General features: G+C 26.7%; 3 protein-coding genes across 8 annotated transcripts; 2 read left to right on the plus strand and 1 right to left on the minus strand.

The window, feature by feature from the left end:
* Positions 1 to 1,946: 1,946 nt before the first annotated feature.
* Positions 1,947 to 10,762, plus strand: LOC132920370 (ras-related protein Rab-23). 2 transcript variants are annotated; one of them, XM_060982709.1, is made up of 7 exons: positions 1,947 to 2,061; positions 6,803 to 6,869; positions 6,964 to 7,085; positions 7,731 to 7,893; positions 8,904 to 8,983; positions 9,319 to 9,497; positions 10,571 to 10,762. In XM_060982709.1, exons 2-7 carry the CDS (start codon positions 6,837 to 6,839, stop codon positions 10,687 to 10,689), a joined length of 696 nt encoding a protein of 231 aa, XP_060838692.1. In that variant the 5' UTR covers positions 1,947 to 2,061; positions 6,803 to 6,836; the 3' UTR covers positions 10,690 to 10,762. The 2 variants fall into 2 exon arrangements, with proteins under 2 accessions (XP_060838692.1, XP_060838691.1); XM_060982708.1 differs by lacking the exon at positions 1,947 to 2,061 and adding an exon at positions 2,068 to 2,428.
* Positions 5,244 to 18,995, minus strand: LOC132920371 (uncharacterized). Of its 5 annotated transcripts, XM_060982712.1 has the most exons (5): positions 18,846 to 18,995; positions 14,318 to 14,526; positions 11,293 to 11,487; positions 10,993 to 11,225; positions 5,244 to 5,270 (listed from the first exon to the last, which is right to left on the minus strand). In XM_060982712.1, the coding sequence occupies exons 2-5, from the start codon at positions 14,406 to 14,408 to the stop codon at positions 5,259 to 5,261; spliced, it is 531 nt and encodes a 176-aa protein (XP_060838695.1). In that variant the 5' UTR covers positions 14,409 to 14,526; positions 18,846 to 18,995; the 3' UTR covers positions 5,244 to 5,258. The 5 variants fall into 5 exon arrangements, with proteins under 5 accessions (XP_060838695.1, XP_060838694.1, XP_060838698.1 ...); XM_060982711.1 differs by lacking the exon at positions 5,244 to 5,270 and having other exon boundaries at positions 9,570 to 11,225; positions 18,846 to 18,994; XM_060982715.1 differs by lacking the exons at positions 5,244 to 5,270; positions 14,318 to 14,526 and having other exon boundaries at positions 9,570 to 11,225; positions 18,846 to 18,991.
* A 2,572-nt stretch (positions 18,996 to 21,567) lies between these two features.
* Positions 21,568 to 26,366, plus strand: LOC132919626 (U3 small nucleolar ribonucleoprotein protein MPP10). The gene is made up of 11 exons (XM_060981355.1): positions 21,568 to 21,830; positions 21,918 to 22,165; positions 22,515 to 22,577; positions 23,637 to 23,771; positions 24,253 to 24,407; positions 24,569 to 24,920; positions 25,008 to 25,192; positions 25,252 to 25,401; positions 25,597 to 25,705; positions 25,807 to 26,024; positions 26,093 to 26,366. The coding sequence occupies exons 1-11, from the start codon at positions 21,766 to 21,768 to the stop codon at positions 26,234 to 26,236; spliced, it is 1,824 nt and encodes a 607-aa protein (XP_060837338.1). The 5' UTR covers positions 21,568 to 21,765; the 3' UTR covers positions 26,237 to 26,366.
* The last annotated feature ends 117 nt before the right edge of the window (positions 26,367 to 26,483 follow it).

Consider the following 26,483-nt stretch of genomic DNA (forward strand, 5'->3'; position numbering starts at 1 on the left):
CACTTTCTACTGCCATACCAATATATGTAGGAGGAATACGCGAATCCCGGGCATCAGGCGAATGTACAAAACATGCAGAATATTATGCAACAATAAATAAGATGACGATGATGATGATCGTCATATTATAGTATATATATATACATGTAATGTAGCTTGCTTAAATTTTCAAAAATAAAATCTCAATCAGTAATTAGGAAAAAAAATGAAAGTCCTAGTTTGCAAAGTCACTGTTTAGACCGTCTACGATAATAACTATACGTTGCGATGATAGTTTGGTACGTATAGATATATTATAGTATTATAGGTACCAACAAACAATTTATATATACTAGTGCTTAATTATCAATGCTTTGATAGGTATGTTAAATTATATGACATAAATCTTTATTTACTTTACGTATTTAATAAAAAGCTATACCTAATATGTATAATGTATATACACTATTACAGTATAGGTATTAGGTATACACAATATATTAACATTCTCAATATTTTTATTATACATTAATAATAGTATAAATACATAATTGATAATTCTAAAATAGTTATCAATTGGGGGAATCAGGGTGTGCAGTTGCACCCCTTACTTTTAAAATAGTTCCAATTGGCCTGCACCCTGATAATAAACGATTATTAATATGATATAAATTAAATTGTATTTTAAATATTTTGATTTTTATATCGATATTTATCAATATTGGTATACTGTCAATCATGATTACAACTTTAAATTACATTGGTCTTTTCGTTCTTTAAATTCTACCATTGATTATAATTTATAAATTATTATTTTATTTATAATCAATGGTTTTACATACATTCGGTATTCGCTAAACAATATATGCAGAACATTTACAAGAGCCCATGAGAGTTATCCTATATCGGTACACCTCTATTATTTATATATTATTTGTTTTTTCTTGTCTATATAATTTTAAAGAAATATAGAAAACCTACTGATTACAGTGAATGTCGAGGGTCCAACATTTTTTTTTTTTTTAATATAAATACTGAAAACTTATAGTCAATAAACTATATTCACCACTAAAATGTTTCTACTTTTAAAAATTGGGGGAGGGTCCGGACCCCCCAGTTACTGCTTTGCGCCACTGTTATAAGTTGTCTAATTTGACACAGTATTTCATCGTATGTATAAAATATAAATTAGAACTAAAACTTGATATCGTATTATTACTTAGCATTAACAAAATAATATATTATTGTAAATCTTAATAACTGTATTTAAAAACTATACTTGAATTACTTAAAGACACCAAAATATCTATATCAACTACATATATGTAGTCGTAATAGATTGGTATAGTAAACTCAATAATCAAAATAATTTCAAATATTAATTACCTAAATGTAAAATGTATTACAACTATTATTAAAATTATACATAATAGTTAGTAGTATATACTATATGTTCTGTGTACACTGCAATACACATGTCACATAGTATACATTAAAATGACAAAATTATTCAAGTTTGTTTGATTTTATGATTTTACATAGATATCCACTATCCACAATTTATACTGAGTAGTGAGTACTGAGTATTGATGGCACCTTCCCAAAAAAATATAGATGCGCTGCTGTGGCACATATTATAATAAATACAAGGTATAACCGTTAACTACAAAATACGATAACAACAAAGTAAACAACATCGCGCATCGATTAATAAAGATTCTTCACTGTTAATGGTCGTCAATATATTATTAAAAAATATAAATAATATATAACCAGCTATCATCGAAACTATTCATAGACCTATAAAGATTTTATAGGTCTATCAGACTATTTCGAATAATTCGGCGGTGAATGGTAACCAGCCTTCGTCCTTTGGTTCTTCCATGAAATTATTGTCTATAGTGTGCGTCACACCTGCAGCAGGTTGATTTGTTGTGATCTCCAGCAGTGTTTACATTCTTCCGGAACCGTAACCGGATCGCCATCGCCGCCACCTCACCGCCGACAACCTGCTATCAAGCTTGTATGCCCGAGCCCGACTAGAGTCTAGAAGTCGTGTCCCAACTCCTGAACAGATACGCAGTAAGTCGAGTTCTCAGTTTTTAGTTAATAGTTGTTGTCGTCATACCGTTAGCGACTCGTCCACCGTCGCTCAACCCGTGTAGAAACTGTATAAGAGAGGTGGTAACGTTTTAATTTTTTTTATTATTATTCCTCCCGTCAATCGTCGAAAACACGGTAAAATCTTATATCGTGTCTAGTACACTATTCGGATAGTCGTCGCGATCAAAACGAACAATAAATAAACAAACAATTCATGGTTGTCGTATTTATATATAAGTACGTCTTGTATAATTTCAATCGAATGCAAGTGAAAGATTTTCAGATATCCGTCGGATTATTACAATAATATTATGCTGAATTTCGTCCCGTCCGAGAGGCGCAACAGGTGAGGATAACGTTAATAACAATATTACTACCATTTAGTAACGCTTAAATACTTGGTAGGGTATATCTTAACCCTAGACACAAAATCTACCCCAAATTGTGAATAACTAACATCGATAATAATATATTGTGTCGTATTATACGACTCGTATTGCCAGAAAAGAAGGTACCCAATCTAGTCTTTCATAATCAACGAAAAAGGATTTTAGAATTCATCTCATTGAATTTACACCCATCTACTTGACGAATACAATAATATAATAATTAATAAGTACACAAATACATAATATGTTATATAAATAATATATCGACGTTTTACACACAAATTTCTATGTTTATATTATATTTTAATGTGAATATTTTAATTATCATTATTACAAATTTACAATGAACTACGCTCGTATTGTCTTTTTAGGTAGTAGCATAATCAATGCCAAATGGTGTAGTATGTATACAAACGATATAGGAACCCATCTCGAGTTATTGTTGTTATCGACTTTCCAAGTGCCAACAAAAATCTCTTTAATAAATTAATGCCTATTTTTAAAACGAATTCTTTGACACATGTTTAACGTGTCATAAAAATCTGTTGCTACGAGTTGATATGGATGATATATTCGTTTATTTTCGTGCCTACATATTATGTAAGTAATTAAATATCGAATAAACAAAAATCTATAATAATAACAATAAAGGAATAAGATAATTTAAATTTAATATATTGGAATATCAGATGCATTTTTTCTAAAATGTTACGTAATATGTGACATTCACCGACAAATATGTAGAAATATAAAACTACTAAAATTATATCTTTTACCTAATAATTATGTATATTTTATTTGTGTATACATTGCTCGAACAACCAAATTATGTACAAGAAAATCCTAAAGGGTTTCGAGATCTTTGTTTATCCGTACTGACCGTACTCGCCACTCTGTAATAAATCTAAAATATACAACAAATTATTAACCTTATTTACGTTTTATTGTTGGCCATTATCAACTCTTGACACAATATGTCTATACTGTCATAAATAAATCATTTCCAAAGCGACAAGTATTGTTTTCGTCAACACGTTTATATATACCTTTATAATCTAGAACAACCGTGTGACCCGTCTTTAAGCCTCTATAGTCTATATGAAGATCTTATTTTCGTTAGCCCTGTTATTGTAGATACCTATTATACGCGATACTGTTAGTTCATATTAAGCTTAAATAATATATTTTAATGAGTGTTAAATTCATACATTATAATTAAGGAGATAAAACGAATCTATGTATATAAAGGAGGTAAAGGAATTTTCGCTTATTCTTTAAATTTAATTTTTAGTGACTCGTTGCATAGTTTAATGTTAAACATTTATATATGTACCATACATTTTTGATTTTAGAATAATCTAAAATCTGTATCAATATTTTTATTTTTCCCTACACGACTGGAAAGGTGAGTTTATTGGGTCATTAGCACCATTATAATAGATATATTATTTATACACTTTAAATTGGCACCCGGACATAAGTAGAAATTATATGTTTAGTTATCGTTTTAACTAAATAAAAACTCGTTTAAACCAGTTATCTAGGTAGATACTCAGAAATTAAGTTGCGCACCTGTGATCATATATATTTGTATTTATTTATATTTATTAATTTATTATATCATAGTTGGGAAATTAAAATTGATTGATGTAGGTAGGTATTTAAAAGTACTTATCTTATTTTAGAAAAAATATGTAAGTACTAATATACATTTGATCATAGTATAAAACATTATAATTTATAACCTATCCTTTTAACCTTTTTAAACCTTATATTCCATGTGTTAAATTTACACAAAGGAATGATGAAAATCTATATGGTGTATTTATAAACATATTTATGTAATATGAATTCATAGTAATATTTATAAACTATCCAAATTTGAGTGAAGCCATTTAGCATGTATATAGATGATCTGACATTTCACTGAAGTTTTTATAGCAGATATACTACCTGCAATTTATTCTTCCGAACTAGAGCCCTTAACCTATTATTATTTATTTCCATTATCATATTATGTTGTATAACGTCAAAATAAAAATGTACACATATTCGCATTTATTATAATATCAGGTGTCTTAACCGACGTACAACTGTGTGCGGGGTACCTAGTGTATATTATGTTTATATAGGTATGTACTATGTACGGAACTCGGATTCAAACCGAAACAATAAGCCGAATAACACATGTATTTCACTAGTGAAATAATAATATACATACCTACTAGATAATATATATATTATACAGCAATGATTTTTTTTCATAAATCGTTGTTTCCTCCGTCATATATACATGTATATACATAAACACTCGCTTTGGTATATCATAATATTATTACATTTGTGTACGCATAATACATGAGGCATGAGAAAATCGGGGGTCAACGACTTGCGGTTTAGCGTCGATGATGAAGAAGAGCAGTGTTGGAATGGGGCTTTTCATTATTATAATCATCATCATCGCCGTCGTTATAACTTATAATATTATGCACAACGGTGGATTTTTTTGTACTTCCTACCATTATAGTTCATAGTTTTATTGTCTTATTAGTAAGTATAATAATGGTCGGTGGGCGATGGGTACAATGTGTACGTGAAGATGATTGTTAATTTTGTACTTAAGTCAATTTATTTTCCAAATTTTGAAATACTCGAGGAAATATTATTAAAATGCACTTCTAAATATTTGAAAAATAATAACATTTTATTCATTTGAAGTATATACTTAATTACATGAAAACGTTTGCTAAAAAGTGGTAGAACGCCTTTTGTATCAACGAATTGTGTTTACCCTGTAATCTGTAAACATACAATTTTTATATTACATAATAATTTAGTACCCTTATTTGTAGATACCTATAATATAATAGTATTATACATTTATACATGTATTAAGTACAAAATTAAAATACATTATCGTGATTATTCGAACTTCGTCAGTTTTATATACTGTTAAGTCATGACAGTCATACGTATGTAATCACTAATCAGTAAAAAACATATTCATTTGAAAAATTTGAGGAAAAATTGAATTAGTTATTACTTAGTAATTTATACACTGTACATGTATGTAAATACATTTGAGACTTGTATTTCCTACTCGTTATTTTATTCAATACAGCGTCGTTGTAGCGCAATAAGTAATTACAGTAATTATAGAATAATTTAAATTCTACACAGCGTTGTGTCGGAATTTGCGTGTTTAATTAATTCTAGAAAAAAATAGCGTGGTTAAAATCGAGTTACCTATACAATTTGCTTGTTTACCGACATTTACGAAATTTCGAATATATTTTACAATATTGTTATTTAAATATAATTTGTGCTTATGCCTTCAATTACTTAAATATTACTTTTAGTTTGAAAAATAGTTGATAAAATAAAATAAGTTACACTGTAATTTTTACAGTACTATGTACTATATCATTTTATGTTTCTATGTAGTATATATAATATCTTAATTTTAAGTCCCTATATATTTATCAAATATCAGTACCTATATAATAATGATACAGACTACAAGATGCATTATACATTTGGTAGTAAGAAAAAAATCCCCGGCTATACATTTTTTTTAAACATATTATCTATAACCATAAAATGATATAATATAATATTATTTTGTGATATTATTAGTTAGGTATTATTTAATGTAGTATCTAGTATAATAAATTAAGTGCATAATAATGTAATGTAATAAAATAAATTAAAAAACAATGTTACCTAGGTGTATTATTTTATTAAATATTATTATAATATAAAAGTATATGTAAATGTAAATGTATACTACAAGTCTATAATAAAAAGTATTATGTATTCAGTAAGTACGGGCTTTATTTTTACTAAATTCTATACATTTATACATTTATGCAGTATTTCTAACTGGTGTTCCGCGGAACCTAAGGGTTCCATCAGCTGGTACCAAGAGTTCCGAAGAAATTTGGGGAAATATAAATTAATTAATAATATTTTTGATTTGAATTATGATTCTATCATAGACTAACTCCAATAATTATATGGGGGTTCCACAAAATGTTCAAGCTCCTTCAAAGGTTCTGCGAGAAAAAGAAGTTGGGAAACACTGCATTAATGCATGTAAAAAACAATTTCCAAAGACCAAAATAAAAGATTGATTTAGGTAATTAGTACTAAATCAATGAATATATTATTACTTGTATAATTAGGTATAATAATTTTAAGAAAAACTTAGTTTATAGGTACCCTGAAAAAAAAACGCTTGTAAGAAAAATTTGTTATTCAATTATTTCATAATATTTTTAAGTAATTGTAAGACATAAATACTTAATTGTTTGAATTGATTTTGGTTTCAGAAAATTAATCAGTGGACGAACACAACTATGAGTGATGAGGGAAGAAGATTTAGAAATAGCGTTAAAGGTAGGTATTATTTAACCATTAGGTATATGACATTATATCTTATGTTGTAACTGTTAATATCTGAGATAACTAATGTGATGTTTTTATTTTTAAGGTGGTGATCGTGGGAAATGGCGCAGTCGGAAAATCAAGTATGATTCAGCGTTACTGCAGAGGAACATTTACCCGAGACTATAAAAAAACAATTGGAGTAGACTTTTTGGAAAGACAAATAGAGTATGTTACTTTTATATAAACTTAATTATGCTACAGAATTTACTACTAACTTATACAAAACCATGATACATTTCCCTCCAAGTTACTACTATTAGATGATAATATATTGTAATTTAAAGAATAAATATAATTAAATACTTTGCTAAAATTCAACAAAACATACGTATAAAACTACCTAAAGCATTATTTAATCTCTTTATCTAACTCATATTAAATTTAATGAGTTAAAAAGTGAAATTTTGAAGTTGTCAATAATTTGGAATTTTTATAATAATTATTTATACAAAACTATCTTATAAATTGTAAGTCTGTTAGTTCATAGTTTATTATAAATACTACATTACTTAAATAAAAAAATACTTAACATTTTATGTGAACCTTATAACTTCATTAGGTCAATACTTTTTCTCAGGTCGACCAGAAACTGCTGATCTGTTTTAACGTTAATTCAAGTAACTGTTGTATCTAAGAATTACATTCGTAATTATATGTATTCATTGTAATATTTTAGTATATACTAATATTATGCTAAATATCTTGATATCTCGTTACATTTTATTGGATTGTAGAATATATGAATATGAATCATTATTTAATAAGGTTTTATTAAATAAATAAACTATAACTTTATATTTTATACTTTAGATGCAATGGGGAAGATGTGAGGTTAATGTTATGGGACACAGCAGGTCAAGAAGAATTTGATGCCATTACCAAAGCATATTACAGAGGAGCCCAAGCTTGTGTGTTGGCATTTTCCACTACAGACAGAGATTCGTTTGAAGCAATTCACTCATGGAAAATCAAGGTTTAATAATATTAAAATATTTTATCGGTGGTTAGATTAGTATTTATAATAGCTATTAAATATTAACCATAAACACAAATGGGATAAGGCTAGCTACTTGTCCCCCATGAATTCATCTTAAACCTCCGATTCAAATCTTTAATTTTATTTTTAAAATAGCAATCTGTTTTTTATGAAAATAAACTTTCTTCAACAGTGCTTTAATATTATGCAACAAGTGTTATAAATATAAATCTTAAGTATTATTTTTCTTTTGACAACATTGTTCATTAGATAATTAATTAGAAATATTCAGTATAGTTTTTTATTGTTTGTATTTTAATAATATTTGTACATTTATTCAAGTTTTTAAAAATATAATTTTACTAAATTTATGATTTATCATATAGTTAACTTACTTATAATATAACTTTAGTTATAAAATAAATAAAAATATTTTTTTCTTTAGTCGTTAACAGATCAGTGATCCATTTAGGACCAGCTTACCACTAGTAAGCTTCTCCATACACCATGCCCTAGCCAATTTAGACGTTTTAATCATAAACGCTAAATAATAAAAATAAAAATATTTTAATCATATTAACTGAAATGTCTTTAATGTCAGTTAATGACTGTGTATTATATAATGTATAATATAGTTAATGCCAATTATAAATTGTAATTAATTTAATTGTAAAAATGTTATAAATAATCATAAAATAAAAGATACCTGATAAAATATTAATATAATACTATAGGAGTATATGTTATGCATGTTTTTAATTCATAATTTACTAATTTTTTATCATTTTTAAAAGGTGTTGGTCTTGGTAGTAATTATTTATCTTGATTCTTCTCTTCGATAAACTCAATTAAGAGTACTACACCAATTACGTAAGTTACACAGCTTTAATATATTGCAAAATTATTATTAATTAATTTATGAATAAAACTTGAGGTCTATAAAAATAATAGACTAAATAAATTCACTAAAACTTGTAAATAAAATGTATCAATTAAATTTACTATAGGTGGAAGATGAATGTGGAAAGATACCAACAGTTATTGTTCAAAATAAGGTTGATTTGATAGAACGCAGCCAAGTTGATCCGTTAGTAATATTATTTATTTAGATTTTAATTACTACCAATAATCGATAAGGAATCAAAATGCTTTACTGTGTAAAATGGTTTTAATATTAAATTTATTGTATCAGTATTATTATTGATATAATCTCCAGTGCACAATGTATACTTGAAACATGTTACCTAAGCAATCTAACCTTAAATAAGAAGTAAATCAAAACATTTGCACATTATAATTTTAATTTATGAAAGTGTTTCAGGTTCTTAGTCATTTATTGTATTTAATTAAAATAAATACGTTATAGACTGCATTATATTATTTGTAACATTGAATTAGCAATAGAATTTAAATATTTTACAGACAAGAAGTTGACATTCTTGCCCGGTCATTAGGTTGCAAGCTAATATGCACATCAGTAAAAGACGACGTCAATGTCAATAATGTATTTAGGTATTTGGCTACGCGATGTTTGATGGAAATACAGAAAGAAGAACAGGAATATATGTCAGGAAATGGAATACATCAAACATACACAATAGGTAAATTATCTGTTTTTACCTTTTCAAACAACAATAAATTTAACATGTACTGCTACTGAAATAAATAGATAATTTTCCCAGTGTTTTGTTAATATATTTTCATATTTGAAAAAAAAAAATATTAATTTTATAACTATCATTACATTAAACAACAGTATTCACTTACATTTAAGTAATTAGTACACATTTATAAATATTTTTTTTTGTTACTTGGATGATAAATGTATGTTATTACAATAGAGCGTCAATTATCCACACTAATTGGGAACAAGGGTGGTGCGGATAAACAAATAAACATTTAAAATTAAGTTAAATACTAATTTACTGGATGTATAATGTACCTATAATATGATATATTAGTGAGCCGTAGTAGAAAATAAAATAATCTCACATATTTTCATAATATATGCAAGATAAAACAGATATAACGAATGATAGAACTAAATTAAATTAACTAAAAATAAATTTATACAAACATTTTGTGATGCGTATAATCGACGCTTTACTGTATCTGAAAGATACTTTAAATTAGTTTTAATTATTAAACATAAACTGCATAATTTTTATATATATATTCAAAAGGATACTACACCAACATGAGTTGTCTCTGTTTTACAAAATATGTTAAACATAATAAAAACTGTTTTGTGCTGGAAAGAACCAAGAAAGCTACAGTTATAATTAAGAAACAACATTTTCACTACATAAAAAGGAAAACTTTGGCTGTTAAATATCATTTTTATTTTTTTAATATCGGAATTACAAAAAAAGTTATTCAAGTTTGTAAAACATAAAAATAATGGATTATGAAACAATAAAAACTTTTTTTGTAAAGTGAGATCAAAAAAATAAATCGTTATTTCACAGATAATGTTCTCAACTATATTGTACATCAATTTGGAGTCTGAACTATCATAACAGCATGAATTATCATGTAGGTATACTATCCCGTACAAAACAGTTTTTGCCATGTTTTACACTTATAAGACTGTGACAACACATGCAGGTTTAGTATCCTATTAATATAATTACAAATTAACTAATTTGAATTTATGATTTTTTTTTATTTCAAGGTTCATTTGGTGCAGTTCCATACCACAATAGAAATTCTTCAACCACAATAAAATTGAGGTCTGGAAAAATAAGGCAAAAGAAAAAAAATATCTTTAAGAACTCTTGTGTCATACCATAATAGTTTAAACAATAACTTTTCCAATATAAAAATTTTTGATGTGTAATTAATAAAATATGAAACAAAATAACAATATTGAAAAACAATTGATATCACTATATGTTGGTCAGGAATTCAATTAACATTAAGATTACATTAGTAAAACGATTAATAATAGTTAAAACAAATGGAATTATTGTAGACGATAGACTCGTTAAGTTATTTGCCTTTAGATTCTATAATGTAATTCAACAGCCCTTGTAATCGTTTAATAATACATTTCTGATCGTCGAGCGTACACCCTAAGACGGCAGTTTCAAATACCTTACAGCCAAGTTCATTTCCTGATGAACTACATGAAGCTATGTATGCCTGACACATGGATTTGGCATTATCAGGATCCTCCCTCAATGAATTCACTATTCTGTCAATCATTTTGTTGATTTCTTCCAAACAATTTTGTTGGCTATCACTTCTGGTGGTGAGCACGCTGATGTTAACTGTTTCACATCTGTCTATGATACGATTAGCAAATTGATAAATGTCTTCTTTGTCAACTGAAACCGTACATTAAATATAATGGTAAAATTTATTGCACTATGAACTTAGGAATCGCATACTTACCGTCACTCAGGTCGTCCAGCAGTTTGGAATTCCTCACACACTCTACACTGTTATTAACGTTTTCGAGATCCTCGGCCATTTTTAATGCCTCTTTTCGTATGGTTTCGATGGTCATTTCAGCATTATCCAAAATTGTTGTCAGATCACCTTTGGGGTTTAGTCGAAAACCAACATCGTCCATCACCAATTCTGTAACTTAGGAGTGAGAAAACTTAAAACGTCTTATCTGACAATAATGCAAAACATGGTTTACTTGTAGAGAATTTTCACACTCTAGTTTATAGTCCCACTATTACGATCCACGTTAATGGGCTTTATCACGGAAAAAACAAGACGATATTGAATTTGTCACTGAGAGTACCACCTACGTAACGACTTTCATCACGTTTCGCTCTTTAGTAGGTAGTTATTAATTTATAATAAATAATAAATAACCACAGTAAAGTGGTATTGTGACTTTTGAACAATCGTCGGCAGAATAATAGTATATGAACCGTTTAAAATAAAATATAAATGTACCTTGCGACTTGCACCGAACTACATTACAAAATAGTAAATACAAATCGTCTTGTCCGCAGTACCACCACCTCAACACTATCACACTTGATATCATTAATTCTTATCACTTATATCAAATTTTTTTTTTAACAAAATTATATATTACGCCCATAGCCCTTATATTATTATCACAGAATAACCAGAAGGGACACTGGCCATGGCTTAAGATAAAGATAATTTATCATAGTATAGATACTATGGTTGCACAACGAGCACGGATATGACGGCTCTGAATGTTCCTATCAAGAATGAATAGAAAGTCGCGTCATACTTAGCGCTCTCTATAGCCTCTATTATTGTTATTAGTTATGGTAACATCACAATTAATTCACAAACTAAATGTAGTCTGTGGTAACATGGTACAAGATTTCTATAATAATGACTGTAGAGGGCACTAGTAGTACGCGACTTTTTGTCAGATTTGATAAGAACATTCTGCGCCATGATCCAATATAGGCCGTCGTGCAACCATAGTATCTATCCGTGATTAAACCTGATAATTTCACCGGACTGAGGACCTTAGAAAATTTCAGTTCAGCGATTGAGAAAAATAAAATTAAAGACATATATCTAAATAACTCTATTAACAATGAATCAAAGAATATTAATAAACATTTCTGCACCTATGTAGACAAACATTACAATACAAGACTATTATCAATAATAGTTGAACATGAAGGTATTGAAAAATATGCAATAATTGACACCGGATCTAATATTTCTTGCATAGATATATCTTTAATTAATGATATGAAACTCGTTAAAAATGAGGAAGATATTGTTATAACAGGAGCAGATAATACCAAATTAGAACAATTAGGCAAAATAAAATTAGTGGTCAAAATAAATGGGAACACGTACTCTATTAATGCGTACGTAATCAAAGGATTGAACTGCAAAATACTACTGGGAAACGATTTCAATATAAAAAATAATTTAATCATCAATTTTAAAGATAAAAATTTAGAATTAAATAACAATGACTTAATGCCTATGGATAAACTATGGTACAATTATAACACACAAGGCAATAACTGCAATAATATAGGAAAAAAATATAACATAACAAGCATAAACTATGAAAAACAAAAATATATCGGAAAAATTGTATCAAATTACAATATAAATATTCCGCCGAAAAATAAAATAAATATAAAAATCTTCGACATAAACACAAATATGATAGACACAAGTTACGTAATAGAACCAATTGAACGATTAATCAAAAATAAGCTTCTAACATTAGAATCATCCATTGTTAATAATGAAGACGGTATAACTCTTTATAATTTTTCAAATATTTACAACAATATTCCCGCAGGAATGACAATATCAAATATCGTAAAAACAAATACCGCAAATATAAAAAAAGAATTAGCAGAAACAAATATAAAAACAATGTATACCACTAAGCAAAAACATTATGATAACGAAAATATTAATGAAATCACCGATAAACAAGGAAACGTAATCAAAATTTCTCAAGAATTAAATAACAAACAACGTAAAGAAGCCCTAAAACTAATTAATAACTATAAACACTTCAGACCCACTAGATATAAATTGTGCTAACATAGAACCATGTGAAATTAAATTAAAATCAGATAAACCTATATTTCAGCCACCATTTAAAGTCTCCCCGTCACAAAGAGAAAAATTAAAAATATTAATTGACCAAATGATAGACGCGGACATTATTGAACCAAGTAGAAGTAGTTACGCTGCACCTGTTTTCTTAATTCCGAAAAAGGAAAAGGGGGAATACCGATTCTTGGTAGACTATAGAAAATTGAACAACGAGACTGTAGCTGACAAACACCCAATACCACGATCACAAGACCTTTTTAGAAGTTAAGAAGGAGCCAAATACTACTCTTCTATCGACATGGCCCAGGGTTATTTTCAAATACCAATAAAACAAGAGGACCAAGATAAGACAGGATTTATTACAAATTTTGGACTATTTAATTTTAAAAGGATACCGCAAGGGTTTAAAAACACAGCTCCAATTTTTCAAAGAATCATTAACAACGTGTTTAGTGACTATTTGTATAAAACCATGATAGCGTATCTTGATGATATATGTTGTTTTGGAAACAGTTTTGAAGAAGCATTAATTAGATTAGAACAAATTTTTATTAGCCTAGAAGAAACCGGCTTAAAATTAAAAACAAATAAATGCACCTTTTTAAAATCAGAAATTGAATTACTTGGCCACACAGTCTCTAACGCTATAGATCAGTGGTTCTTAACCTTCTGTAAATCACGGACCTCTGATGAAAGATTTTACAAATAGCGGACTCCCTTATCAATTTTTTTCGAATACCTTTTTTTCACAAAACATCTCATGCAATCATAACCAAAATTATAATAATTATTTTATATTAAAAATTACATGTCACACGTTGAGGTTTTGGTTCTTCGAGATATCCTTTAATAAATAAATACTATATATTATCATGCTTACAAAATTTTTTTAACTTTTTTTTTTTCATATATGTAGCCTCTTCGTCTTCAACTTCAGCATTATTCCTTTTGAAATTTGGCCTATCGTCCATTTTAACTTAATGTCATTAAGACGATTTGAAAAAATATCACGTATTAATCGTAAATTACGTAAATATAAAAATTATTAGATTCCTGTAGTAACATATAATTGATTATTATGCAAATGGTCTGTAATATAAAAAATATATATTAATACAAAAAAAAGTTTTTGCAGCTTTTATGTTAAGAAATGTGTCTATAAATGATTAAATAATTTCGCGGAGCACAAAATGTTTGTGCATCATATATATATAATAACGCATCATTGTACATTATCCATCAACTGCCGCCAGTATATATATTTAGATAAGATAGTAAGTACATTATTTTGGTATTTACCTATAGCAAAATTAATTTTTTTACCATCTAGCGTAGATGGATATCTTATACATTTTTTTGTGCACCACCTTATGTGAACCTCACAAGCCGCCACTGATAATAATTCAACAAGATTGTAGTAATGACCTCATGTCACGTATATTTACTGCCACCAGTGTTTATATTTAGATCCAAAACCTAGACGACTAGACTAGTCTATAATTTATACTTACATAATCACACCTAACCTATATCTAATTAAATATTAGGTACCTTATGTTATATTATTGAGAAATCGTTTAAAATGTGAGAACCTCTCACCACGATCATATTTTTGTCACCAGTGCCTTTGATCTTAGTTTATTGACTATTAGTTATACTATACCTTATCAGATACTCCTCGTAATGTTAGAACTCCACAAAGATATTTTGTAATTCTAAAAATTGGTGTAAAAACTGTAGCAAAAAATGCTAAAACTGCATATCCTGTATGTGTAATACGCAAATTCAAGAATAAAACATTTTTTTCCTTTTTTTTTAGTATTAACAATAATATAAAGTAAGTGTACGGTGTGGTGGTTTGCATAGGCGGAGCCAGAAGTGTTGTTCAGCATATGCAGAATCTAAATCGACCCATGATAATGCAATATTTGAAATGTAACCTCTTCATTTTTGATCGACTTTCTTATAACAGATTTTTTTTTTTGGGGGGGGGGGGCGATCAGGGCGTGCAGCTGCATACCCTGCACGCCCTGTGGCTCCGCCTATGGTGGTTTGGCATCCCTACCTAGCTTAAGACGATTTAAGACTCAAGCGTGTACAAAATAGGTTTCTTTCCTACATTGCCTACATAATGAAGATACCTCACCCCACACATGACTATTCCTTAATACGTAGTTCATTGGGAATACCAATGCTGTCAACTCGTCGACAAGATGCCGATAAGCGCTTTATAACCTCGCTCCTAAGCGGCACCATAGATGCACCCGATCTCCTCTCTAAAATATGTTTTCGTATCCCTTCCTTCTTCTCCAGAAATCACTCACTCTTCCAAGTTCCAACTCACAATACATTATACGGACATAATCACCCCCTGCATAGAATGCTTCGTAATCTGAACAATTTTAAATTTGATTTTAATATGTAATTAAATATACTTGTTATAAATATGTTTTACTATAGTTTTATATTATTAAATTAAGGTATTACCATTTAGTTTATATTATGTTGTGTTTTTCCATATGTTCTGTCTTTGTGTGTATTTGTATTCAGTGGCGCCCAACCCTATTACTAGGTGTAGCGGTCGCTACACCTTGAAAATAAGGGGAGGGTGGGTACTAAGTAATGGGTATAATAACATAAAATAATTAACTTGAAATATGTTCATTATTAATTATTTTTATAAAATAATTATAATGTTATTGTATTTTGTTCATGCTTTATATTTCGTAAACCGTTTGAAATAAACAGTAAATCACCTATACTGTATACTATTTACATAATACTCGAAAATAAATTTTTATTTTGAAGGTTTTAATGAATTAAAAAAATATAATGCCTGTTACATAATGGTATGAATGTATATTAATGTATATTGGTATATCTCTTTAAAAATTAATACACCTTATTCTGACAAAACACAGATTATATTGGTTGGTACCTTAATATTTACTAATATAATCAATTAAAATAATATGATAAAATGTATAAAATAATATTATTTTGACTTTTGAGTTTATAAGGGGGTGGGTGGGTGGGTAGAATTATTTCTTGCTACACCTGAAAAATATATCTTGGGCGCCACTGTTTGTATTATTATATTATTATTATTATATCTATTAATTTTAAACTTACACTTAATCTGATAATTTAAAATTGCCGTTTGGCGTTTATATATTATAAATAAATAAATATGTTAATGCATGATTATTTAAATTGTAATGTGTAATGTATATATTTTTAAGTGCTCAATTACATAATAAATGTGTTTTGGTAGTTTAAAACATATTATATGGCATTTAAAGAAGGTAAACCTTCTCACCATGCGACCAAAAAAGTAAAAAAAAAACAACGCGACCAACGACGGGTTAATATAATGTAGTTGATTAATAATTATAGAAGATTTTGCAATGGATAAACCCTCACGGGACACCTTGTAGGTATAGTGTTATTTATTATATTTTATATTATAATATATACGAGTATATATATTGTCCGGTTATAACCGGATTTTTATGCTAATACATATTCTTCTTCATTTAACTTATTAAAGTTTTGAATAAATATCTTGACGTTTCGTAGATTCTACTAATAATTTTTTGTTGTATATTTTTGGATGTATGAATGCATGAATTGCATGTATTGGTATGAATTTTAATGCAAAATAATTGCATATTTCTGGATAATTACATAAAATGTGCATATTTTATAAATACCAAATAAAAATTTTTAAATTTTACTCAAAGTTTGATATATTCATACATGCCAATATTTCTGATAAATATAATATACGGCTAAATAAAACAAATATTTGACTATAGAACTAGTTCAAGATGTAGAAAATAAATTGAATGAAGGAGGGCAAGGTATTGAATTTGCTTAAGTTAAACGTTAAACTATCGGAAATATTATCAAAAATTCTCGGATTATCACAAATAAAAAAAGAAGTCCGGAATAATAAACCGAGAAATAAGTAACAACGATGAATACATTGCAGTTGTCACCGGAAGATATCTTTTGTTTTAAATATGCACCCATTGCGCAGTGGCGTATTTAGGGGGGGCAAGGGGAGCAATTGCCCCGGGCAGCATTTTTTTGGGAGCAGCAAATTTAACTGGGAACTTTTTTTATAATATTAATTTAATGATGTTTGTTTTATAAACATATTATGAAAATAAATATAAAATGAAAATAAATTAATACATTTTACAATTGCATGCTTTGATTATTTTGTTATCATGGGTACTACTGAGAAAACCTACGATATTCAACATTCTAGGACAATCAATAGATTTTTATACTGCATGATACTATTAGCATATCACATGTATTGTAAGTTTTTTTAGGGTAAGAAAAATTGGGGGCTAGGTAAATTGAATCCAAAATACCGTTTTTGTAGTAAACTGAGTCCCTGGTTATAAAAGGTTTAGTTTCCAAAACAGCACATTTTCCTTCTCACTTTTACAGGCTTAGTACTATCTTTATGTTAACATAACTGGCGTGGTTAAAAATGTGCTTTTTTGTTTTTAATATCTTATATAATTCACTATACGCTGTACTAAAAATCACAATTAATTAAATATATAATATACAAATTCAAGTCAATTTTTTTTTATTATTACTATTTATTGTTATTATGTACATGGTAAAAATTTATTTGATATATTCGTTAACGAATTCAAATCTTGAAATATTTTTATTTTTTTCATTTTAATTACCTACCTCTTTGTTACGTATTTATATATGCCCAACTACCCCACTTTACCCGTAACATATACATATCTATTTGAATGTATTTAAGTAAGCAAATCGGTAATCGATAATCACTGATTGGTGACTATAGTCACTATACAGCAGTCACTGAAAGTAATGATTTTTAATTTTTAAGTAGATATTAGTAAATTTTAGTCGTTATTTATAAATTATTCTTTCGAAAATTATTATTATTCGGGACTCAGTTTACCTAGCACATTAAAGTTTCCCGGACTCAATTTTCCTAACCCCAATATCCCCGACTCAGTTTACCACTCCCAGAAAAATTGCCACTATAAAAAAAACCGGTGAGAGGAAAAGGCCATAAAAAAATGTATACCCGGGCAGTAAAATCCTAAATAGGCCACTGCCATTGCGTAAGCAGACGTGAAAAAAAGTTTTTCGAAATATAAGGAGGTGCAGTTACGTGACAATCGTAGTTTTCAATTAAATAATTTAAAAGCACATTTTGCTACATCATTCAATAATTAATATAAATGTTTATGCTATATAGTATATACACATTTTAAAAATTAATATTTATATTGTATTTTTTTTTCACTTAATATATTTTTTAATTTTTTTAAAATATTTGGTTTTTTAACACACAATTAAATTTTTTTTGCATACAGTTGTTAAAATAAAAATGTTACACTCACTTGTTTCGTCAATATCAAGAACTTTTTATTACGATAAACAATTAATCTTAACGGACTTATTAAAACAAATATATCGAACACATTTAAATAATTACACGTCTTTCTGATTGTCTCTCTCTCGTTTCTCAGACCTCAGTAAAACAGTGAATACTGAATACTAAATACTGGATAGTCGACAGTCGTGCCATAACTTGATGTCCTAGGCCCCACTCTACCAGCATGACCATCGACCATGGTAAGTATAATCAGATTTCAGATAACAGTCAACTCCACTCTATTGGGGGCTGGGGCACATCAGTTGTATCTCAATAATCCGAAATAAAAAAAAACAAACATATAAATTTGTAGAAAACTGATTTTTATAATATTTTTATTATTACAAATTACACACAATTATAAAAAATAAGGTGGTCTATGTAAAAAAAGTGGTTTCTATAAGAAAAAAAATGTTTTAATATTAGACACACGGACTATTATCAAATAATTAATAATATTTATATTTTATATTATTAATAATTAATAATTTATCATTAAATTATAAGTTCCCTATACTCAAGGTTTATAGATTATACAGGTTACCTCATAGTCCCCTAAATATTTCGATCACCCCGCACCATTTCTTGTCTACTGACGTCACCCGAAGTATAAAATTTACTGCGGCATATTAAAAATGCATGTGAACGTATGTATTTTTATTTTTTTATTATACTTAACTGATTTACTGCTTATTATTAAATATCGATGAATTATTATTGAATAATGTATTTTAATTCATTATTTTTCGTTATTCTTTTGGACAGGTTTTAATAACACTCATATAATAATATATTAAACTATTTTTTTAAATTTTACAAATCGTATCTAGACATCCAGTTATAGTTACATGAAAATATAAGCAGCTACTCCTGTACTTAAATTTTTTTTGTTGATCTAAAATTGTAATTTAACTATTTTAACTGAACTAAAAAGTTTGACTATTATAGCTATTACTTAATTTTACTTAATTAAATAGAAATGTATATTATATAATGTGTGTAATTAATTTTTTGTTGATATTTAGAGTAGATACATTACAGATGAATCTAAAAAAATTTTTTTTAAAGTAGAAATATTTTAGTGGTGAATATATATAAGTTTATTGACTAAAAATTTTCAGCATTTATATTTAAAAAAAATGTTGGCCACCAACAAAAAAGACAGATTTATTTCTGTATTAAAAAAATTTACTACAATATATTATAATTTATTTTAAAATTTAATACAATTAATAAAATTTAAAAAAATTATACCTATAAAAATATTTTGAAAATTAAATTATGTGAAGAAAATACCAAAATACGTCTATTTAATTTTTAATAAAAAAATATTACATCTTTTAAATCTCCCTAATATTATTAGTAGACTATACTAAATAAACTATATCGCCTGATAATTTTTTACTAACACATGGACTAATTTTATACATAAAAAAAACCTATGAAAACATTCAAGACAAATTATATAAAAGTTATAGTGTGCACTAGAATCACTAGGTGAATATTTGACAGCTATTGCTCACACAACGAAACTATTTTAATAATTTTTTTAACTTTTTTAAATGTTATTAATTGCCTTACATTTGTAATGAATTTTTTGTAACATTGAAAACGTTATTCAATATACAAAAATAAATCCATGTCTTTTTAACTTTTTGATTATTATGCTTTTGATTAAGGTTTTCAAAAACGTTATTTTTCTATATTGTTTCCAAATATTCAATTTTAATTTTTTTTTCTAACAAAAGTTTTATTACAAACTAGTCCTTACATTATTTAAAAATATTCATAATCTGATTTTTTAAAAATGAATTTATTTTTTAGTGTTAAAACAAGAGTGACTTGAAACATACAAAAACATGTATAATTTTTTTATAATTAAAATGTTTATAATTATTATGTTGTTAAAGAAGATGCTCAATAATTTTTTTTATGTTTATATTTTGTTAAAGCAATTGCTATAATTTTTTTTTTTATGTTAGACTATTAACTTTATTAGAGAAAGTAAAAAAATTATATTACAATAACGAGAATGTAAGTATTTATTATTTATTTTTTATTTAATATTTAGGTTACCTATTAACTTCTTTAGGTTATCATATGTACTAAGATGTTTTTAAAAACCTTATTTGAGTCTAAGTAAAACGTATGGTAGGTTAAATGCTCAAAAACATTAAAAAAAACCTTACTGTTCCATGTCACCCGAAACTCAATGTGATGACTTGGATCTTGGATCATCCACTTTTTATATTTTTTTTAACCAAGTTATGGTTAAATTTCATTTTTTTTTTTTACTCAAATATATTCATTTATACTAGATTTTTTCAAATTAAAAAAATTAATATTGAAGCTGTAAGCTTATAGGAGCCTGGGAAAGTTTTAAATCGTGTTCATTTTACCCGTGTTATATGGCAATAACAAAACAGTTTATATTTCGGGTGACGTCACGGTGTGGCTTTTCTCACTCCCAAAATTTCAAAAATGCGAAATGAGGCAACCTGTATAATCTATAAACCTTGCAGAACACACAGATATAGATAATAAATATTATCTAATAATAATATTATTATCTATATCCGTGGTGGCAGAACATGTTCTACACAGATAAGGATAATAAAAGTTTATTATCTATAAGTGATATTAGCTATAAGTGATAGGTATTATCAGTGTAATTAAAATCACGTGGTTGAGTATAAATGAATATGTCATAGGAGTATATTTTGTGTTCATTGCTGTGTTAATTTATAATTATTAGTTATTTTAAACTGATTATTGCTACTATATTAATATTTTTATTTTTATTAGCACAGAAACAAATTACTATGACGTTTCTATGATTTTGAGTTCATATTTTAACTGACCGCACATAAAATTATCCTCTCAAAATGACAAATGTAGATTTCATTGCGACATTCCAAAAGTTAACTGTGAATCCATTAGATTATCTAGAGTAAGATTGATTAATTAACTGTTTTATATTTTTAATTCATGACATTATTTTATCAGAATTAAATGTATGTTGTATATTTTGTTTCAGTGTGCAAACCAATGTTGCCGAAGAGACGACCAATTTGTTGAAACAATTGTATGATACTACTAAGAGTATTGAAACAATAATTGACAACGCCAATGATGACTCTCTGCCTGAGCTAATAGTCAAAGATTTTGACGAAGAACAAATATGGCAAGAACTGGAACTACAAAACTCGGCACGATTAAAACTATTAGCAAATACTATTCAGGGGTTCACAAAAAATGATTTGATTTACCTTGATGAGTCTAATAGTAAGCACATATTTTTTATATATTTTTAATTAATCTTGAGTTTTAAGTTAAACATTGATTTTTTTTGATTTATTTAAGCATATAAAATAAATAAAATGTCCAAAATGTCTAGGTACAAATTTATTTTACACCTGGTTAAATTAAAGAAAAATTATAATTTGTTTATTATTTAGAATAAATAAATAAATAAATATATTTACAAAATATAGATCTATTATTTTTAAAGCAATTGTTTATATTTTTTCACAGCATTATATTATGTTTTGTATTTCCATTGTCACCACAATTTAACTATTTTCATACATATCATTTTATTATTTCTGTACTGAATCTAAAATTTTTATTGCAGGTACACAAACAAAAAAAAATCTAAAAGTGACAAAGTTAATTAATGATAAAACTAAAATAAACAGTAAGTATTTTGTATTTACCAGTACTTAGTATTTAAATATAAATTCTATTTAATATAGTCATGATTGATTGTCCAAAACTTTTAACCCTATTTTCTGGGAATATTGCTAATAAAATGGTTTTATATTTTTTACTACTATTTCTTGTTTTAATTACCATATTCTTCAAAATAATTGTTATAATCTATAAGTGAACTTAAATTTATATTTAAAAATTTGTATGATAAAATTTGTTTAGGAGCGTATTGAATTTAATAAAGAAAACTAATTTTATTTTAATGAAATAAAGCTTTTTTTAATTTAATCGCACTATGTTTAATATTTTATTTTAGAATTAAGTAAAATTAGATAAATTTGAAAGTAAGTGATAAATTATAAAGTAGCGTAGTATAATACTTATATTATATTTCTTAGTTAAACATTATGAGGATGTTGTACCCTAAGTGGCCTGAGCAAGTTATGATCATTTTAAAATGTACAATTTAAAAAAGGTTAAAAATAATATCAAAAGCCTATGATAGCCCCAAGATAAAAGTCTTACCTTTAAATTTTTTAACAGGTCAATTCACACTAATATCAAAACAAATAAATTAAATAATTAAATTAGTTTCTTTTGAATATATTTTAATAGTAGCTCGAGATTGTGAAGGGTATTTAGGATTTTAATATTAAAAATAAGTGTAGATTGGTCTAATAATTGTCAATAGATAAAAGTTTATTACTACTTACGAACACAATTAACCCAAATATAGGGTTGTCTCAACTCTCAGAATTCTGGTAAGCGTGATGGTAATTGCAGAGAACTAGTGTTCTCTTGCATATTTATATTTAGCCGTAGCATTATAATAATAAATGGGGGACTTAATATCTAGTCAGCATATTATACACCTTATGTTTATAAAATATAAGCAATGATTAAACATTTTAACAATATTTACAATTAAAAACCATAATTTAAAATCTATTTTTTATTGTTTTATTATAAATAATAACAATATTACTCTATGTATGGCATTATGATATACTTCACCTTTGTTTAATAATAATGTATTTTATTTAAGACTCTGAAGATTTGGAGAATGATGATGAAGAGGATAAAGAGGATGAAGATGATGATATAAATAGTGAAGATGAAGATGAAGATGAAGATAATATTTCTGACATAGAAGAGGCAGAACCTTCAACTAATAAAAAAAGTAAATATAAAAACAAGTACATTATTTATGTTTAATAATATGTTACTTACTAATATTAAAATAAGTTATTCAACTAATTATTTTAGACAAATACTATAAATAAACTAAAAATATTATTTTTAACTATGTTTTCTTACATATTTGACATTTTTCATTATTTAAGTAGACCTTTTCATTGTTTAAACCATTATATCATTATTTCAAACTTTTATATTTTTAAACTTTTTTTTTTCTTAAACTCATATTCCTATGAAAAAACTTAGCATTTTACAAATCATTGTTATAACTTATGAATCTTAAATTATACATTATCTATTAAGATACAATGATTTTGGTAATTCAACATTATATGAGTAGTTTAATTGAAAATAAAAAAAAAAAGGTCAATAACTTAAAGGGAAAAAAAATTAATACTAAAATTTGTTTTATTCTACCCTATGGAGATTCATTTTTAACTTTGTATTTATTCTTTAATTATTAGCATTTAAAAAGTCAGTAGTCGACGATGATTTTTTCAAATTGTCAGAAATGGAAAACTTTTTATTATCAGAGGAAAAATTAGAAACTACCAAAGATAAATCAAAACTTCTAGAAGACGATGTTGACTTTTTTCAAGACCTACAATCGGAAAATGAAGTAATGAATTAGTATTATGTTTATTTTACTTTGAAAATATTAACATATTTAATTTAAAATTATTTAGTTAAATGATGACTGTAATTTTATATTCTTATTAAATGTATTATAATCTTTAAGAAATGTTTTAGAAGTAATTTATATATTTATTGAATTAACAGGAAGAAGATAATTTTGGTCCTATGTATCAAGAATTTTTTGAGAAACAGACAAATATAACTAGGAAAACAACCAAATCGAAAAAAAGTGTAAGATTTGAAATGGATGAGGAAATAAGTGAAGATACTGAAGATAATGAAGAAGACACAAATGAACCTAATGAAAACAATAACGAACATTTATCAACACTAGAAATGAGATCAGAACGGATTAATAAACGTATTGCAAAATTAGAAGAAGAAGCTATATCTGATAATAAACCTTGGGCTTTGAAGGGTGAAGTTGCCGCTAAAGATCGTCCTCAAAATTCTTTATTAGAAGAGGCTGTTGAATTTGATGTCTGTACTCGTCCAGGTAAGATAAGATATAATAAGAAATGAAATAAAATTGATTGGTCGCTTGGAAAATGTAATCTAAATAATGCATCAATTTAATATTTAGCACCAATTATTACTGAAGAAACAACAGTAAAATTGGAAGACATCATTCTACAAAGAATAAAGGACAAAGCATGGGATGATGTAGAGCGAAAAATAAAACAAACAAATGCACCTCATGAATTTAAAAAACAATTGATTTTAAACCAAGAAAAGAGCAAAGAAAGCTTATCCCAAATTTACGAAAAAGTACAGTTTGTTTATGTTATATAGTATTCGTCTATTAAACAAAATATAAATATTTTTAGGAATTTATTAAACAAAGAGAGGCAGCTGATCCTGAAAATAAAAATAAACCTGAAGAAGAACCAAAAGAGCATAAAGAAATTGATTTATTAATTAAAGAATTATTTAGAAAATTAGACGCCCTTACCAACTATCATTATACTCCTAAACAGGTAACATTTTTTTTAATTTATTAAATTTCATAACAATTTGAAACCATAATGACAAAAGTTAATTGATGGAATAGTTGAAATATCATCAAATTACTTTGTTATAATTCTATTATATTATTACTACTATATAAAATGAATATATTTATAAATTTCAACAAAATGTATACAATTAAATTACTCGTGATTTTTTATTAGGCAATTCCTGATTTAAAAATTGTCAATAATTTACCAGCTATATCAATGGAAGAAGTAGCTCCAGTTGCCACAACTGATGCATCATTATTAGCACCAGAAGAAATACAAAGTTTGTATATTATATTTTATTTTATTTATAAAAGAAACAAAATATAGTTGGTTACTTGACATTTTCATATTAATTATTCTGTTCTTTATAATAAATCTTAGGAAAGTTCAAAGCACCAGTTCTTGGCAAGGAGGAACGTACTAGTACAGATAAAAAACGTGAACGTCGAAAGAAAAAACATTTACAGCGCAAGAAGCGGATTACAAAAGAATCTAAACTCAAGGAAATGGAAAAAAACGGGTTCAAACCTAAGCATAACAAAGATAATGCTCAAGTAGAACTGAAACGATTAACCAGTAGTGGACATCAAATTAAAGAAGTAAGCATAAAATATTAATTCAAAGTTACTAGTATCTTGTATTAAAATACATCAATGATTGATTTCAGTTAAAATCTGTGGATGACAAAAGTATGAAATCATCTAAAGATTTCTTTTCCAGACTGCAGGATCAGGCGAGAAATGAAATTGATGGAAAGAAAAGAATTATGAAGCAAAGTAATAGAAATAATACTAAAAAATTTAAAAAATAAACAACACTTAATTTTTTGTAATATTTTAATATCATGTTCCAATCATTATATATTTTACTTTTTAAAACTTGTAATATTTTATTAATGATAGGGAGTTTCATGAAAAATAAATTTGATTTTGACAAATAAATATATATATATATATACATATATATATTACATTTTTTATTATTTTAAAGAAGTGCTGATGGTTTGAATTTTTATCAATGTCAGGTGATATATAATTTGTATTAGAACAAGTGGGTAC

This window comes from Rhopalosiphum padi, chromosome 2, assembly GCF_020882245.1.
Source record: "Rhopalosiphum padi isolate XX-2018 chromosome 2, ASM2088224v1, whole genome shotgun sequence".
Taxonomy (NCBI): Eukaryota; Metazoa; Arthropoda; class Insecta; order Hemiptera; family Aphididae; genus Rhopalosiphum; species Rhopalosiphum padi.